The sequence below is a fragment of the Zeus faber genome (genome assembly GCF_960531495.2).
Source record: "Zeus faber genome assembly, chromosome: 12".
NCBI lineage: Eukaryota > Metazoa > Chordata > Actinopteri > Zeiformes > Zeidae > Zeus > Zeus faber.
The window spans coordinates 22254941-22272166 of NC_137196.1; the positions used below are offsets into that span (position 1 = coordinate 22254941).

The window sequence follows — 17226 nt, forward strand, 5'->3', positions numbered from 1 at the left end:
ATGGGCATGGATAAGCTTCCCAAAAAAATGGGCCGAGATGGCACATGTAAGAGGATTCCCCCTTCCAGGGTGGCCTCCTTGTTCAAATGTACATCTATATATGGATTTGTCTCTTCTCGGAACTGCTGATTTACCTGGTCGATAGTGGTCACAAACATCACTATGTTGCTATGGAGATAGCCTCTCCTTTAATAGTTTTTTTTTTATGGATATATCACAAGCATATCACTCAAGTGAACCATTAGGAAACACTTTGCTGAAATCATTGCAATAAAGCCTGCGCAATCGTCCACCATAAACAGCAGTTCCACTCTTTAACATTTTAGAAAATGGAGTTAATCACTTGGGCTTCCTTATCGCCCTGGATTCCCAAACACATCCCAAAGGGCTCGACCGTCCATGTGACATCACCCCGGATTCAGCATAAAAGGGTCGACACTCTCCGGAGACGAGAAAGGGAAGGAAGGGCAACCGTTTGAAGCGAACCCGCTGTCGCTTCACACCGTTGGTCAACCAGCCGCCATGAGGTCCACGACGCTGCTGCTGCTCCTGCTCTGTGTGCAGTGTGTGGCGGAGGTGCGGACGACCAGCACACACGCCTTGAGGCTGTGCGGTCGGGAGTTTCTCCGGGCGGTGGTGTTCACCTGCGGAGGCTCCAGGTGGAGGAGGGTGACGGGGGGGGAGGAGACTCCGGCACTTGGTCAGTATACGGCGGACCGTTGGAAGTTTCTCTCTGTACGTCTGGGGTGATGTGGAGCAGATCCGTAGCGTTCGATAATTGTTGTTCGATGTCCCTCTGCAGACAGCAGAGAGCAGCGTGAGGGCGGGCGCCATCGACGGGACCTGAACCAGGACCTCATCACTGCGTGCTGTAAATTCGGCTGTCGGAAGAGCGACATTGCCCTCCTGTGCTAGAGCGCACTGGGCCCAGGGAGATCAGCGACTTTTTCGGACTGCCCGGAAAAACTCTTTTATTTATTGTTTTGTTTGACATCGATAATTGTGACGGCAATGTGATTTCATTCTTTATACCGAAAACAAACGATAAATAAATCTGTACCCTACACTTTTTTTTTTTTTACTTTTTGTTTTATCAGCTCAATTTTGGAAGATGTAAGATTTCACAAAACTCTGAAAATTTGACTTTTAACATGTTACCTGTTGGATGTTAACTCTGCCAAGGGCCCGAAAACTCAACTTAAACTCTCAAATACAATTTATTATGTCCAGCCCGTCTACTGTATGTGGAATGTTTCATGAAAAAAAACACCATTCAACAAAACGTTCTCAATTTGAATGAATCTCCTCGCTTGTATGTCTATGCCTCATTTCGTGCCGGTATACACCATCATATAAAACCCAAATAAAAAACCACAGCGTGTTACCAGTGATAAAAACCGTGGCCGGTCCTCCGCGACTCACTCAAAGTAAACAGCGTAGACCTTTGCCACGGCGAACAGGGAGCTGTTCCTGAAGGTGTGCGAGGTGAAGGTGTCGCTGGACGCGTCCCACAGGCAGCGGCTCCCGAAACGCACGCTCTGTTCGCCCAGCTGCCCGATGCTGATCAGAACCACGAGCTTGTACCTGGGAATCATCAGGTCCTTGACGCGGGCTTTGATCACCTGTGTGTGTGGGGGGGGGTTAGATGGTCGGCGCCATTTCCACGGCCAAACATCCCCGGGTGTGATTGCGAGGGTGCGCTCGGTCTCACCTCTGCTATCGTCTTCGTCATCTGCCGACACAGCTCGGCTTCGTACTTCTCCTCCTGGAGGTAAGTGGTCAGCACGTCCTTGAGTATGTCGCCGACGACGAGCACCGGGAAGCGTTTGGTGGGTCCTGGTCGATGGGATGAGGACAAATGGAGTCAATATCCGTCATTTCCAGTTGACCGGTGAAAATGACAGCTGTCGTTGCATTTCTCACCGGTTCGATAGGTGTTCTCTATTTGCACGGCCAGCCGAGGGTTGTCGTCGTGGTGCCCCGGGTCGTCCATGTAGGAGACGGTGCTTACGGAGCTTTGGAAAGTAGCACATGATCGCAACGGACAAAAACTGTCAAGAAAGCCTCCACAGGTCCACAGGAGAGGACAACATGACAACATAACAACAGGACCTCAACCTCAACTTATAACTACAAACCTATAACACTTACGTCCAAACTTACAAACTGCTTTCTAAATAGTTTGTGATCAAAAGTAAAGGAACAGTCGTAGGATAGGAGTGCGCGTTGCGTCCATGGCCGACTCACTCTTTGGTCCTGCCGAACGTCTCTTTGGCTCTGACCTCATGGCTTCCCAGGGACGAGACGCTGCCTTGTTTTTTGGGAACTCGGGCCGCGGCCGCTCTCTCCTTGGCCAGGTCAGACATGACGACAGCTTCCCTCCGGGGGAATTGCGTGATGGTTTATGCCGGATGAGAAGCCTGGATCCCCTTGAACAACAAACAGCTTTCATCAGCGGTTACCACTCAGTGTTATGCTCTTTATTGTTGACATGGTTCAGTGTCAACGGGCCTGTAACCCAGAACCAGAATCATAGCGCGCTTATTCCGCCAGGTGCATTCACATGTACAGTGAACTTGTGCGTTTATCTGCAGATAATTAGCATTAAAAAAGTAAATAAATGTATAACTGAAAAATAAATAAATGATATAAAATAGAATAAAAAGTAATAAATAACGGTAATAGTAATAATAATAATAAAATAAAGTAAATCAAATATACACAAATAGCTGAAAAATACAAACAGAAATAGTTAAATATACAAAATTATTCAAAATTATTCAAGGTGTGATTTTGACTTGTCTCCTAACAGAAATAATTGATGGTTATTATTTGTGTTAATTGCCATCATTGGTAATTGGTTGACAGCATCATAAAGTACCCTACTCTACTTTAATCTACTTTAAAAGTAGATTAAAGCAATCTTGACCGATGGTAATGTTAACATATTCATTAAATAAAGTCAGAGGCAACCTACCGTTTCTGTAGAGAATACTTTATGCCTTAAGGTAAAGTATTTGTAAGTAAATACATTGACAAGTAGAGCTTCAGTATTAAAACAAGAATTACAACTTTTTTCTCTTTTTAACCTAACCCAGTGTTTGTGCTGCCAAGGCAACCGTCACCTTGGGGGAGGGCTTTCTGCACACACAAGCTGTTAAAGGGAACATTCACCATTTCTTTTCACAGTATTTGTAAAAAGTAAATGTCCCATTTTTGCAGCCCTGAAACACAAAAACATAAAAAATATATATGTAAGGCTCATACAGAAAATACACAAAAAGCCGTGAATGATCAATATTTTCCCTTCTTTATTACCAATTAAAACAGGTATAACATTATATTGACTTTTTATATATTTACTCTCAAAATCTTTGGATGGGAAATTTACATGAAATGTTTGCATATTCTGTGTGTTATGCAGTGAAAGGAATACAGCCAAAACGTCAGATTATAGAAATAAACAAACAAACAAACAAATAAACAAATAAACAAATAAATAAATAAATAAATAAATAAATAAATAAATAAATACAAATAAATAAATAAACCTTACAGAAAGCCTCTAATATTGGCAGACATACAGTATGCATGAGAAAGATTAAAAAAAACACCAGAATCATGAACAGAAAGTTCCCGAACAATACCAAGTGAAGTTTGTCTTTTGTACTTTCACTTTTTTTCTTTTATTTTGTTCAACAAGTAAGGCGCAAATGAAAATACTACAACCAGGGACCAAGTGGTAAGTCAAGTTCACACATCTAAACATCCTGAAAGGTGAGAGAACACAAGAGCGAATGGTTTTGATGGTCTGAAGCCACTACGTGTGTTCTGAACGTGGGAATGATGAGATGGCATCCGAGCGAGGGGAGGTGGGGGTAGAGCTGGGAGGGTGTCAAACAGCTACACACACATCATGAAGTTGCAATATTTAATAAACACCATGCCAAACTGAGCGGGGAGGAGGTTCCGCATGGAGGTTCAACATCAATACACCCGTGTATGGAAGTCAAAGCAAAGGCCGACAAATCTCTCCCCACAAATAAGGGTTGGATTTCAGTAAAGCAAGCATCAGAATCATTTTTTTTGGAAATTGACAAATTGGACAATGCAGCGGTAGGTAGACACAGTGATGAAGACGATGCAGGGCGGATGCAGATTTCATGCGGTGCCGCGTGAATGTTTCATTATGGAACGCCACAGGTTTCTTTTTTTTTTTGTTTGTTTGTTTTTTTAAACAAACAATTCCCATACTAAAACAATAAGTGCCAACACAAACAAAGATCTGAATGTCGTCGTTATGCAAACCTAATGCAGTACGAGGGTTAATATTGATGAATCAATTGACAATCAAGAGACACATCCATATGTCCAAAAGAGATATCTGAAACATACTTTTTGTATGTACAATTTTTTTTTTACAGTTTTAAATATTGCTATTAGAAAATGATAAAACACCTATTTACTCCACATGGTGGAAAAGAAATAAGAAGAAACTGACAAGAGGGACATATATAGTGCTGCATTGCTGATGACAAGACATTTCTTCCCTCAGCTCTTTTAAGTCGGTTACGTGAAGTTGAGTGACCGAGAGGAGGGCGGCTTATTCCAAATCACCGGAGGAAACTCCGGCTATTTGGCGGAGAATTATCCCACAGTGGCTTTAATTGGATGGCATAAAATACCTTGAGAGAGACAGAGATCAGGGCTGTTTGCTTTATGGTTAAGATCCAAGGTGATCCAAGTGAAGCTAGTTTGACAATAAAGTCATCGTCACATCGTTTGTTTTTTTACAGTGATCTAAAACCATTGTAATTGTATTATTTAGGTTGGATTAAAAAAAAAACCCTGCTTTTTATTGTAATATTATGATTAAAAAAAAAAACTGTTTAGGCAAAACAACTGTTTAGGCAGCAAGAAAAGCTTTGGATCAATCGAGGAATAGAATCACATTTTCAGAAGGGAGTTCATAATTCATTCAACCTCAAATGACCTCAACTCTCAGAACTACACACGTTCCTTTTGTCTGATCACTTCCATCTCGCTTTAGACTATTTTATTATCATATATAAAATCTATTCACTTCATCTTGTACAGTGGATTTGTATGGAAAATAAAATAAAACTCAGAATATCTAAAGCTGGATCACTGGATGAATCCACAAGGACCTGTGTTTAGATTTTATCAACAAAGTTGTTTGGACCTCTTACAGTACAAAACACATTTGTGTACCAAGGGAACTAAGGTGTGTGTGTGTGTGTGTGTGTGTGTGTGTGTGTGTGTGTGTGCGCGTGTGTAATTATCATCTGATTGTACAATTCCGACATTAATCCATTGCTGCTGCTTCTTAAGAAAAAAAGGTTTCCGAAAAATCCTCCAAAAGCTCCTGTGGTTGTGGGCACTAAACGTGGGATGAATAGAAAGTCTTTCGTCTTCAGTCATAATAAGCCAAATTCTCTTGGTTCCATTCTCAACAATTGAGTCCTCTAATTATCAGCCAAATATTTACCTGCGGAGCAGAACAGGACACCAATTAAAGCAGAAAAAACCCATCATGGTCATCTACTATTATAAGCGTCCAACCATGCTGGAATAAATTTCCCTGGCATTTCCCGATTCTGGAAAACATTTATTTTCAATTTTTTTCAACGAGCATGTTTTTTTCCAAGGACTTTTCAAGCACTAAAGGCAAAAAAAGGGGCTATTTTCAAGGTATTCCAGTACTTCAATTAAAGCACTTCCAGCACCTCAAGGCCCTGGTTAGAACCATTATACCACAACCATAAATATTTAGAACTGCAATGAAAAATACTCTAACTGAAGGAAGGAGCCAAAGGGAAGGGTCGAGGTTCTAGAGAAGAGGGGAGCGGAGGAATTATAATTATTATTGAATTCATAATCGTATTATTGTTTATTATTTTCAATTCATTAAGAAGATTTAAAAATGACCCAAGTGTTCAGACTAAATGAGACTACTCAAACACTACTCAAAGGCTCCATCACTGACCTGCAACAAATCTCTTCTTGACCAGGGAGAGTCTGTAGCCGCTCCCCACCAAATGGATGTCACAGCCCGACAAGGTGCTTCCCTCACTGGCAAACTGAACCGCCAGCTGGGACGGTGTGCTGGGACCTTCCGCCAACTGGAACCGACCCAGCAGCGCCCCGACGCCTGCGGGACGCAGATACGGTTTGTGACGCTTTGCTGTTTTCCGCTTTCAAGTTTAATAATAAAATTATATTTATGGCATAAATTAGTCAATTATTCACGGAAGACAAACAACCGTAGTGAGAATAAGTGGGGTGCAGGGTTGAAAATGTAAAACAGTGTATTTTCTCATTTAAAAGGCAATAAGGCAATCAAGAAAACAGACCATAACCAAAACATTGAAGAATTTATATATTTTTTAAAAAGCGTGAATGTACCTCCATTTTCAGACCTCTGAGATAAGCTGGGTATCCGCCACAGTATCGTCTGCTGATCAAGGTTCCTGTACGAGAGAGTTGGCCATAGATTTGTTATAATTTAATTACATTTGTTATTTTATTTGAAAAATAAAATAAAATAAAAATAAATAAATAAATAATAATAATAAGATTAACGGCAAAACCAATTTGATTCGGTTTCAAATTTCAGAGTCCTCACCAGGTGGCAGGAGGGATCATGGCTTGGAGTTTGGCCACGCCCCCATCCACAGGGGCCAGGAAGTGGATGTTGTGTAGCGGCACGGGGGCTGCCATGGCCTCCGTGTTGTATTTGTAGTCGATCCGAAGGTCCGTACTCAGAACGTCGCCACGCCAACTCACTGCGATGTTCAGAGGAGTGGACTGAATCCCCACTGCTGCAACCTGGAGCGAAGACAGTACGGGCAAATACGTATATACAGTATATGTCATGTCAAAACGTTAGATAGGTAGATGGATGGAAAGATACGGTGATTGTACTCCACCTGGTATTTGATCATGTCCACATTGTAGTACGTTGCTTGGGGCTTCTGCTCAGCGACTCTCTTTAAATGGCTCATCAGGTTCTGCATGTTCACGCAGAAATCCCCGATGCCCGCCGTGGAATCACTGCAGCGTTGCAGGGTTTTGGAGGGACACAAAGTCAAAATGTCAAAAAGCAACAGCAGCAAAATGACAGTACAACCCCGAAAAGTTTTCCTTTCAGCCATTTCTGCCAAATTTACACACATAGAAAAAGTCAAAAGTCAATAACAATAATTGTAATAGTAATTTCCCCAGAGGGACAATAAAGTAAAATTGAGTCTAATCCCAAATCAAATTAAGAGACTGCCCAATATATTAACATATACAAAAAAACAGACAACAGACATATTTAAAGTTATTATATTTATTGAATTTAATTTATTATTTCATTTTTTTATATGTTTTATTTCATATGAAATTGTATTCAATTAAAAAGTTAATTCAAAACGGATAACTATTAATTAATATGATAAATTCTCTACATGTCTGTGTGTTCGCGAGCATGTGCTTTTTTGAATTTTGATTTCTTTACTTCTTCCTACCAGCTCAGTAGCTGAGGGTTGGGGAGGACCTGCTCTAGCCGGTCGTAGTTGCTGATGCTGAAGCTGAGGACAGGTTGAGTGGACTGGCTGGCGAAATGTCTGGTTATGCCTGAGGGGAAAGACAGCACCATTTCCCCCGTGATCTTCACCACACATCTGGGAAACAAAGAGCCGAGTGACAGAGATCTGTGAGTTTTCTGACTAGAACTGAGGTCTCCCCCGCCTCTGTTTCTATCATACGTTGCTTTAAATATCATTCCCCGTTCTAAACGACTATGTGGAAGCCACAATCAGTCAAGTCACGTCAAGGTTATTTATATATAATCACAATGCACAGTACAGCCTCAATGGGCTTCACAAAATCATAATTGACATAGAAATCAAACCCCTGGACCTAATCCCCAAGAAAAACATAGAACCTTCTTGAAGAAAATCATTTTTGAAATTTCACCATTGCACTTCTCATGCTTCTTACTTATTTCTTATTTTGTATATTTGCATGAATATAAATAATTGTGCTTGTAACCCCCGAGGTTAGTTTGTGGTAAAGTATGTCGGCTTACTTGCTGGGGTCGGCGCCTTTGAAGTAGGCATTGATGGTTTCAGTGAAGGCGGCCGCCACGGGCAGAGTGTCCTGGGGACCCATGGTGAGCGGACTGGGTCCTCTAGAGCACCCTGGAGGATCGCACAGACACGCAAACACACACACACACACACACACACACACACACACACACACACACACACACACACACACACACACACACACACACACACACACACACACACACACACACACACACACACACACAATTTTCTTGTGTGCTGATTTTAGATAGATGGCTAAATAATTATCCACGTATTGTTGGCAGCAGGTAGTCCAACCAAAGAGAATAAACCATATAGATGCTAAATAACTGTTCTATCCATCTAAAAAAAACAATATGCGCAGGTTGTGGGATGAGTGGGAATTATGCAAGGGCTCAGGAGTGCGCGGAACGGGCTATGGTGGGGTGAAAGTGTGCTGGCGGCACTACAGAGATGGCTCCGGCTTGACTCACCTTCAAACGCTAAAAAAAACCTGCCGTGGTCAAACCACACCAGGGGCTGCAGGCCCCCTGGTCCAACAGAGAGGTGATTGGGCGGGGGTGTGTGGGGGGGGGGGGGGGGGGGGTCGGGGTCGGGGTGAGAGTGAAGAGAAGAAAAAGGGGTAAGGGAAAGAAATGATGATGTGGCGATACACGAGAGATCACCCTTCACACCGCGCATTTTTTAAGGCCCATGTCATGTGTTTGTGACAATGACACAGAACAAAGATGGAAGTTCAGATAGACTGAGGAGCCAGAGCACTGCATGGGAGATCACGGAGCGTAGTGTATGAAATGCTTTGTGAGTTGGCTCTCGGTGGTCCACTGACATCAGTTTGTGTTGGTACCTGTGTTGGACAAGTTGAGGTCCCTCCCTAAGGTGGGGGTGGAGGCGGCGCTCAGCGAGGTGATGGAGGAGATGGAGGAGGAGCTTTCTGCCCGGGCCAGAGGGGCGAAGGGTGGGGGGCTGCCCGAAACCGGGGGGCTGAACGGCCGAGTCTGGCGGGAAGGAGGAGGAGGGGATTACAATCAGAGACCAACGACCAGATTGAGAACACAGTGCGTTGGAATTGTGTGACTGTGTGGCTGAATGGACAATTCCAGCCAAATAAGAGGGAAACAGTCAGAATACAACTAAAATCAATGTGTCTACCTTGAGTGAGAAAGTCGCACAAGAGTATCTCTGTTGAAAGCAAGTTTGAGAATGTGTGTGAAAGAACTCAACCATGAGGATTAAGAAGTGAGAGGTTGGGAGAGGAAAAGAAAAAAATACTGCATGACGGCAAAGCACTTTAAAGCCTTTCATTCAGCCGCGCATACACACATTCACACACCGGCACAACAACAACAGCAGCAAAGCAGCCATGCACGGCGTCTACCAGCTCATCAGGAGCAGGGACAACACCTTCTGCCTTTTTTTGTGGGTGAGGGTTGAGGAGGGGAGAGGTGCGAGGAAGAAAACAGGCTCCGTACCAGGTCTGCTATGGGCTTCCCCGGGGGCAGCTTTGGCCGAGAGGATGGTCTGGGAGGAGGAGGTGGAGGAACGGGGCTGCCCCCCGAGTGGGGCGTAGCAGGACGGGCTGGAGAAGAAGGGCCTGTGGCACATATAGTAAAGGTCAACGCCGCATTCAACGCCGGTCACATTGGAAACCGTGTGACCTCCATTCAATGATACCTACAGTATCTCATTCACAATTAATGTTATTTCAAAGATGCTTTCACATTTCCATTATCCGCTTATTAAAATGTTTGGCTCAGAATACACTTTAGCTCCATTGCCCAAAAGATATGTGAAATAATGAGTCCCTTCAGCGTTATATTTAAAGAAGTTGAGACGGTTTCATGTGACATTTTGTAAAATACCATAGATGGATGGATGGATAGATGGATAGATGGATGGATGGATAGAAAGACAGATAGAAAGACAGATAGAAAGGTACTTTATTCATGCTCAAAGGGAAATTGCAATGTCCAGGCAGCTCACATCAACGCAATAGGCAAAATAATAATAAAGAAATAAAATAAAAATATGGAAAAGGAAAATGGCAATATATGGAACGTTTGGAAAATATACAATAAACCTAACAGTTTACTGTAATGTAACCTAACATAAAATAACAGAACGATAAATGAATAAAAAAGCATAAGAATAAAAAAAATGACCTGAAAAGACCAGTAAAAATAAGAGGTCATGTCCAAAAACGAAGTATACGGTCCTATAAAATAACACATGAAATCAACCGTGAAGCCAAAAGATAAATTTACAATAAACAAGACATCCAACTATAAAGGAAGGAATGTCTGTATGTCCTTCGATTATCTTGAAAAACGTTCATCTGATTCACTTCACACTTGGCGCGTGTATTGCTAGGAACCCAAGGACGGGCAGCGTCCAATTTGGTGCAATTTCATTCAATTTGGACACGCGACACGTGTAATATTAATAAACTTTGAATAAACAAGCGAACAGCGAGCCGCTCAGCTCTGTGCAACAGCTGGCCGGGGCTTTAAGAAGTGTATCACTGGGGGCCCAAGGTTGTTCCGAACAGGCTGTTGGCAACAAGCCTATACACCAAAACCGTCGTACAACTAACCACATTAAAGTTAAGACATTGTCCCCTCTGGAACGTATTGGAAACAGGTGAAACCTTCTCGGATACTCACTGCTGCCTGAGTAGGGCCCCGGTGAAGACACGATGGACCTGTAGGTGGTCGGGGGGAGAGGCGGGGGGGTGCCCTTGAAGGTGGGGGTCAGCTCTCTGGGGGAACCGACAGAGTCCGGGAGGTCGTCCCTCAGATACGGACTCTCTGGGGTCCTCTTTCCACCGGCGCCCCCCAGGACCAAGGGGGACGGGACCCCCGGCCGAGGCGACCTCCGCTCTGCCGGCAGAGGGGGAACGGGGCTGATGGGGGCAGGTGACGAGGCAAACTGGGCCAGCTCGCGCACCTCCTCGTCAAAGGCCTCGTCGTCGAGGCAGACCGGTGGCAAGTCGGAGGGGGAGAAGTTGGGAGGCAGGGGAGGGGCGGGCTCGTCCGGGGGAGGCCCCAGGACACTGGAGCACGGCGAGTCCGGGGGCGTGGAAGCCGGAGACGACTCGGGGGAGAACAGGGGAGGGGAAGGGGGCGGCTCGTCCGGAGGAGGGCCTGCGGAGGAGGGGGTGGAGGGGGTGGATGGCGCCGAAGAGGGTGTGCCGGGGGGAGGAGACTCCGGCGGAGGGGGAGGAGACTCCGGCGGAGGGGGAGGCGGTGCGGGTTCGTCTGGTGGAGGAGGTCGTTCACTGCTGAAGGTGACCCATCTTGGGGAGACCACGTCCTCGCTGGCTCTGGGGCTGTCCACGGGGCCGAAGACCTCATCCAAGTAAGGAGCGGGTACGTCTTCGTAGGAGGCAAGGGATTGGACGTTCAGGTAAATTGGGGCGGGACTTCGGGAAACTCTTCCATTGGGTAGATCCACTGCAAACAAACATTTGTTGGGCACTTAGCTTATAAGAATAAAGGGTTTTAGCCGCGACATGATGTGCCTGCGTCAACAGAATCTCACAAGAGGAGTCCGACGGGTAGCCGTATTGACTCGTCGATGGAATGTTTTTCGGAGGAAGCGGAGGTGGAGCTGCAACGTTAACACAAGAGACACACAGTTAAGCAATGCAGCCTATTTATAAATATAAACATTTGCTCCAGGTGTATCTCCTAACACAGAAACATGAGGTGCTTTTCGGACAGCTAACCTCCCATGGGAAAGCCTCTGTTCGAAGGGGATTCGGGCCGTGGTCTCGACTCCACCCATGTGTCACCGGGGACCACTGTGTCGGACAAGGAAGGGACATAAAGAATAAAAACAATGAATGTACCTTTAGTAAAGTACACCGGACAAAGATCCTTCCAGCCGTTATTGGCCAGGCCTCCCAATGATCATAAAACCTGCCCGATAAAAACCCCTGTCAACAGTCAAATGTGAAAATGAATGTTGAAATTATTAGTTACGTGCAACACAGGAGGTCACCTTAATCGAGCATAGAATTATACGTTTTCAAGAGCATCATCTTTAGCTCCACAGCTAGGTTATCATAACAAATCAACCCCCTCCCATCAAGATTCCCCACCACACTCTCGTAGAACATTTCGATATATTATTTTAATTGACAACTATTATTAGATGGGCGACAGACCGTCATATCTGGCGTAGCTGGTCTCTGACGGAAGCCCAAAGAAGGCGGGAACCTTCTGGGATAGTCTGTCGCTGGAAAGGGATAAATAGACGTTTTAAAGGAAAAAACACACCAGAATCTAATCTCAGCTTTTTTTTTTTTACTTGAGATCTGGTAAATCTGCTTCTTTAGTCGTCATTTCTCCAAGAACGCCCTTAAATCAAGGAGAGGAAGAGCATACTGATTTTCTATTAGCACGACAGGATGGGAAAGAGCACGTGCAATTAACAAAAACGAGCGAACAATTATCTACCATCATCGAAAATGCATGTCAAATATATTCGATAGGGTTGCACAGATACTGGTCGGATACTGAGGACAAGCACTTGTACTCCTACTTGAAAATATTGCTCTTACAACAAAATCTAATACAAACATACCCACCCCTATCAGTGAGCCAAATTTCCGAACACACTGAACGGTACTGTGGGCCGCAATAACGACGGGACGTACAGTATATATATTGTGTGGCAGCGTTGCAGCCGCACTCAAAGCAGAGCGCAGAGTTTTAAAGGAGGCATATCCACCACTATGGACCAAACTATGACTCTGACCTCGGCGTCTCCGGAGCGGGACTCGGTGCCGGTGTGGAGCGCCGGGGTCTGGCGATTTCCTCACCTGTCAGGAACACAGCAGAGGTTTCCTGACGCACTGCGTCACACCCACTATTTGACCGGGTGACGACTGACGTTACAGTCCCGTTAAAAGCAGGTCCCGGGTGGCAATACTTACACGAAAGGTTTCTTTTTATCGGACCCTGGAAAATAAAACCAGACAAATTCCAAATGAACATGCAATTTTCCAAAAAATACAACCCAAAAAAAGGTACATATTATTTTGATGTCGCGTGTAATCCAAACTTCTCCGATTTGCGCCGTACAACGTCAAAATTGTGCAAGCGGTGGGAAACTGGGTGTTTTGGGCTGCAAGCCTTAGAAGTAACCAGCAGGGGGTGTGAGAGACTCACCGGGCTGCGTCTCTGAGACCAGCAAAAAGGAAGAGAGAACAGACCTGGGTCAGAGAGTGAGTGACAGGATCAGTCAAATGGACACCAACTAAGACGGCACACACACTTTTTGTTTCTTTACTTTGACCGATAAAAGCCTCCCATAATGCAGCGCGGGCCAAAACACCCGGGCGCAAAAACGCCGGCGTTGGGCGCCCGCTCGTCTGCTCGGGTTTGCGCCACCACGGCCGAACCGACACGCCGGAGCAAGTGTTGCTGCGCATTATGTAAAAGCCGGGGCTTTGCTGTACCGGTTAAAGTAAAGTTTTAACTCAAAGTTTTTGTTCATCGAGGGAAGGAAGTGGGGGAGGTCTAAGTGACCGCTGGGACGGAAAGAAAAACAAGAGTAGGAAAAAAAAAAAAAAAGGGGGGGGGGGGGGGTGGTTAGTTGGGAGTTATTTCCATAAAATGTAATCAGGTCATTTATTTAACTACCATGAAAAAGAAAACGTATAAGACCCCGCTACCCAGTGAAACCATGCCATGTCAGACAGAATAAGACAGAAAGATCATCGCCTTACCGGACTTCTCTTCTACGAGAGGTACAGTTCAATGGAAAAGGGAGAAAGAGAGAGAGAGAGAGACAGATGTTACTCACAGGGAGAGGAGGCAAAACGAGCCAGGTTCTGCAGGTTGCGATGCGTGACGAGGGACAATTTTATCATGCTGTGCAGAGCAGGGAGTTTGGGGCTCACCAGAGCAGGAGACAAGGCCAACCCTCCGACCGAGGCCTTCAGCTCGTCCATGGAGGGAGTGGAGCACTTGGCGCTGTCTGAAACCAGCGGCTTGATCTTGATTTTAAACTTTCTCCTGCTGTCCTCCTCATCCTCCGAGTCGCTGGAGGAGAAAAACTGTTTTCCCTTGCAAGCTGGTGAACGCCTGTCAAGGCGGATCAATATCTGGGTGTGTAAACGAGAATGTCTAAAATACATGATCAAAAAAAATTTAAAAGGAAGAGTTGTTATCAAAGGACCGTACTGGTGTCAAATTTAGTTTTATTAGTCAGAACACTCCTTTTACATTGACACTGATCTTTTTTTTTAATAAATTATTTTTTGGGGGTTGTGGAAAATTCAAAAGATACAGCGAGAAACCGATCTTAAAATCTTTTCCTGGTCCCGCACAGAACTAATATCTAATCGGAATATTTATTTTTCAGTTTCAAAGTTACTTATTTTAGTAATATTTTGCACCAGAATCAAATGAACAGAATCAAATTAACAAATACAATGTTCATTTTAAGTTGAAAGGGCAGAATTTCCACTCCATTCCATTTTCCATTCATTTGATACCCATACGGTCCTTTAACTTGGGCATACTTTTTTTCTGCCAAAGAAACCAACTCAACTTCTCTTGTGCCCAATTTGAAATGAATAGATGTTCCGAGGAACGCGCAACGCGCACCCGGGCAACCAGACGCAGACGCGGGACGTCGCGTTTCGCCTTCCGTCTCCGGTTGTGCGCAACGTTACACCTGCTGTAACCCAAACTCCCTCCTTTTATCTGAGCTGGATCTAAATCTTCGAAGAGGCCAGCCGACACCAAATGATGCATTACTCTAGCCTGCCCCCACCCGCTACTTCCCGCCCTTCCCTACGCCACAGGGGCGTGGAGGGGTGGGGGTCCATTGACTCTGCCTGTTTAATGTTGAGAAGCACTCGTCCAACGTGTCAGTCAGTCCGACGGGTCAATAGCTGCGCAGGCCACCGCCCGGAGAGCGCCGGCGCTGCTCCTCGCCGCCCCGCCGCCCTCAAAGGATACCGCCTCCCTCCTCGCCCGGTCTGAGGCTGAAGCCCTCGTCGTCCACGTCGGGGGAGGCCTGGGGAGCGGAGAGAGGGGGGAGGGGGGAGACGGAGGACGGCGTCAGCCCCGAAGTCACACACACACCAGCGCTGAGATCCTTCCTCCTCCGATCGACGGGCTGAGGAGACGCCCGGTGACACGCCCGCTTTCTGAACCTATTACCGAGGCGTTACGAGGGAAGCCTTTTAAAAAGGGGTCGTCGAATCACCAAATGCGGAGCGTCTGCTCTCTCTCTCTCTCTCTCTCTCTCTCCCTCTCTCACAGCTCGCAGAAGGAGGTGAACCAAAGATGGGTAAAAACAGGGGGGTGAGAGGACTGTGGATACTTACATATCTGTCCCAGTCAATCTCCCCGTAGAAGCCATTGGGTGCCCCGTTGGACTTTTTCTATTGAGATGGAGAGAAGGTGATGAGAGGACGGACATGTATCAATATAGACTCCTTATTCGCCAAAGAAGCATTATGGGATCTCGACGCCAAATATGCAAGCCACAATCAGTTTATGAGACATCATGAGAATGGTTCTTGACTGTGGGACGCACTCATACACACAACGCACAGCAGCACAACATTTCCAATGTGTCGATCTACAATGTAAAATTTGAGGGTGAGCCAACAAGCTGCTCATACAGAGTACGCCAGCGCACAGTACCAAAAGTACACAACCCAAGTACCAACTCCTTTAAAGAAAAAAAAAATGTACATACACTTCCTTTCTTTCCGCTTCCTTCTTTGTCAGGTGAACTCCTAAGTGTGGAAAACAAAGACGGGATCAGCCTCGGAAATTGCCAGGCAGCGAGAGCTGCGGTGGCATTGTTTTGTTTTTTTTAATTCCTGCCAAAGTCTTCAAATGCATTTCCTAGGAGTTCAGTCGTTGGGTTGCAGCGTAGTTTTATTCATGTACAGTACACTGTAGCCTCGCGTGCACATGGGCAAACTCACGCGGAGTCTGTGTCCTTGTCCTTCTTCCGTAACCCCAAGGCCTTTCTGGTTCGTTTTTTCAATCCTAGCACAAGGATAAAGGGAAAACGAGGTAGAGAGCGAGCGAGAGCGAGAGCGAGAGAGAGCAAAAGAAAGAGAGAGGGAGAAAAGGAGAGAGGAAAGAAGTGCCCTCAGTTCAGCTGACTCGTCTTGACACCGTTGATGTAGTATTGGATACGTACTATCCACTGTCAAAAGGAGGCAGATGCAGAGCAGGGAGTTTACGTTACCTCCACAGAACAATTCCTCACAGACACAATAACATAAATCAACACACAAAGAAAGGAATGTCTCTGGACGTACGGGCCGCCGCTGTAAAGCCTGAGAGCGCGGACAGATCGGAGCCAACTTTACCGCACATTAAACGGATGCAGAGGCAATCATCTTAAGTGTACCCGTCCCCAACGTATGAAATAAAAGCGGGGGCCGGCAAGCCAAGGGTGATCAATTTGAACACTTCATTAGCGGGATTCGGGGGAGAGCCTGGGGGGGCGGGGGGCGGCCTGCAACAATGGCCATGCCCAACCGGGCGCCAAACGCCCCTGGAGGGGTCCAATGTTTTTGGCACCGAGCGGATCTGGATTCAGGGGAAAAAACGAACACAAATACAGACTCTGACAACGTGGCCCTCGGGCTTCGCGTGTTGGAACGCGAGAACTCCCAAGTTGTGGCTTCAGGGGCAAAGCGGCGTGGAGGTCCTCGGAGGGTTTGGGGGGCAAAATCAACGTTCGATTGAAAAACACAAGTAAAAGAACATATTATTACGTTTGTGTGATTTCAAGGAAATACCGCGTGGGGGAGCAGGGACGATCGGGGCACCAAATGACACAGAGCACGGCGCGGGAGCTGCTGGTTCTCGGCGCCGAGTGCGAAAGTATGTGGAGACGGGAGGCCAAGACGGGCGTAGCGCCGGTCACTCAGGCGGAGGAAACCCTCTGGGGTGCCCGCGGGACACGTGTAGTCGCTGGGATGTCCGCCGGTAAGGACGGAGATACACGTAGAATCACTGGCTCCCCCCTTTGCTCCCCGGCCAGTTTTCGTTGGGAACGCGCGGGCGCATTTTGTTTGGCGCAAGCCCGACCCTACGGTTTGACGGCGGGGAGGCCTCGG

At 46.0% G+C, this 17226-nt stretch overlaps 3 protein-coding genes across 3 annotated transcripts in view; 1 reads left to right on the top strand and 2 right to left on the bottom strand.

The window, feature by feature from the left end:
• Window positions 1-522: 522 nt before the first annotated feature.
• LOC307237685 (relaxin-3-like) lies at window positions 523-915 on the top strand (the record flags this gene model as incomplete). The annotated part of the gene is made up of 2 exons (XM_080010445.1): window positions 523-700; window positions 803-915. 2 exons carry the CDS (start codon window positions 523-525, stop codon window positions 913-915), a joined length of 291 nt encoding a protein of 96 aa, XP_079866571.1.
• Window positions 916-1418: 503 nt separating this feature from the next.
• Window positions 1419-3086, bottom strand: dynlt5 (dynein light chain Tctex-type family member 5; the record flags this gene model as incomplete). Its single annotated transcript, XM_080010740.1, has 5 exons — window positions 2978-3086; window positions 2248-2429; window positions 1924-2015; window positions 1712-1836; window positions 1419-1622 (listed from the first exon to the last, which is right to left on the bottom strand). Exons 2-5 carry the CDS (start codon window positions 2364-2366, stop codon window positions 1419-1421), a joined length of 540 nt encoding a protein of 179 aa, XP_079866866.1. The 5' UTR covers window positions 2367-2429; window positions 2978-3086.
• Window positions 3087-5432: 2346 nt separating this feature from the next.
• Window positions 5433-17226, bottom strand: part of sgip1b (SH3GL interacting endocytic adaptor 1b) — a gene marked incomplete at its 5' end in the record, with an annotated part of 23001 nt that continues 11207 nt past the window's right edge. Inside the window, 22 exons of the mRNA XM_080010446.1 lie at window positions 5433-5509; window positions 6008-6172; window positions 6427-6491; window positions 6647-6849; window positions 6951-7074; window positions 7533-7688; window positions 8096-8207; window positions 8594-8650; window positions 8968-9118; window positions 9593-9714; window positions 10784-11572; window positions 11661-11729; window positions 11848-11922; window positions 12289-12359; window positions 12882-12945; window positions 13060-13084; window positions 13295-13306; window positions 14029-14201; window positions 15095-15152; window positions 15466-15522; window positions 15843-15882; window positions 16078-16141. Coding sequence (XP_079866572.1) covers window positions 5487-5509; window positions 6008-6172; window positions 6427-6491; window positions 6647-6849; window positions 6951-7074; window positions 7533-7688; window positions 8096-8207; window positions 8594-8650; window positions 8968-9118; window positions 9593-9714; window positions 10784-11572; window positions 11661-11729; window positions 11848-11922; window positions 12289-12359; window positions 12882-12945; window positions 13060-13084; window positions 13295-13306; window positions 14029-14201; window positions 15095-15152; window positions 15466-15522; window positions 15843-15882; window positions 16078-16141 — 2675 coding nt within the window. The 3' untranslated portion in view covers window positions 5433-5486. The remainder of the gene's footprint in view (window positions 5510-6007; window positions 6173-6426; window positions 6492-6646; window positions 6850-6950; window positions 7075-7532; window positions 7689-8095; window positions 8208-8593; window positions 8651-8967; window positions 9119-9592; window positions 9715-10783; window positions 11573-11660; window positions 11730-11847; window positions 11923-12288; window positions 12360-12881; window positions 12946-13059; window positions 13085-13294; window positions 13307-14028; window positions 14202-15094; window positions 15153-15465; window positions 15523-15842; window positions 15883-16077; window positions 16142-17226) is intronic.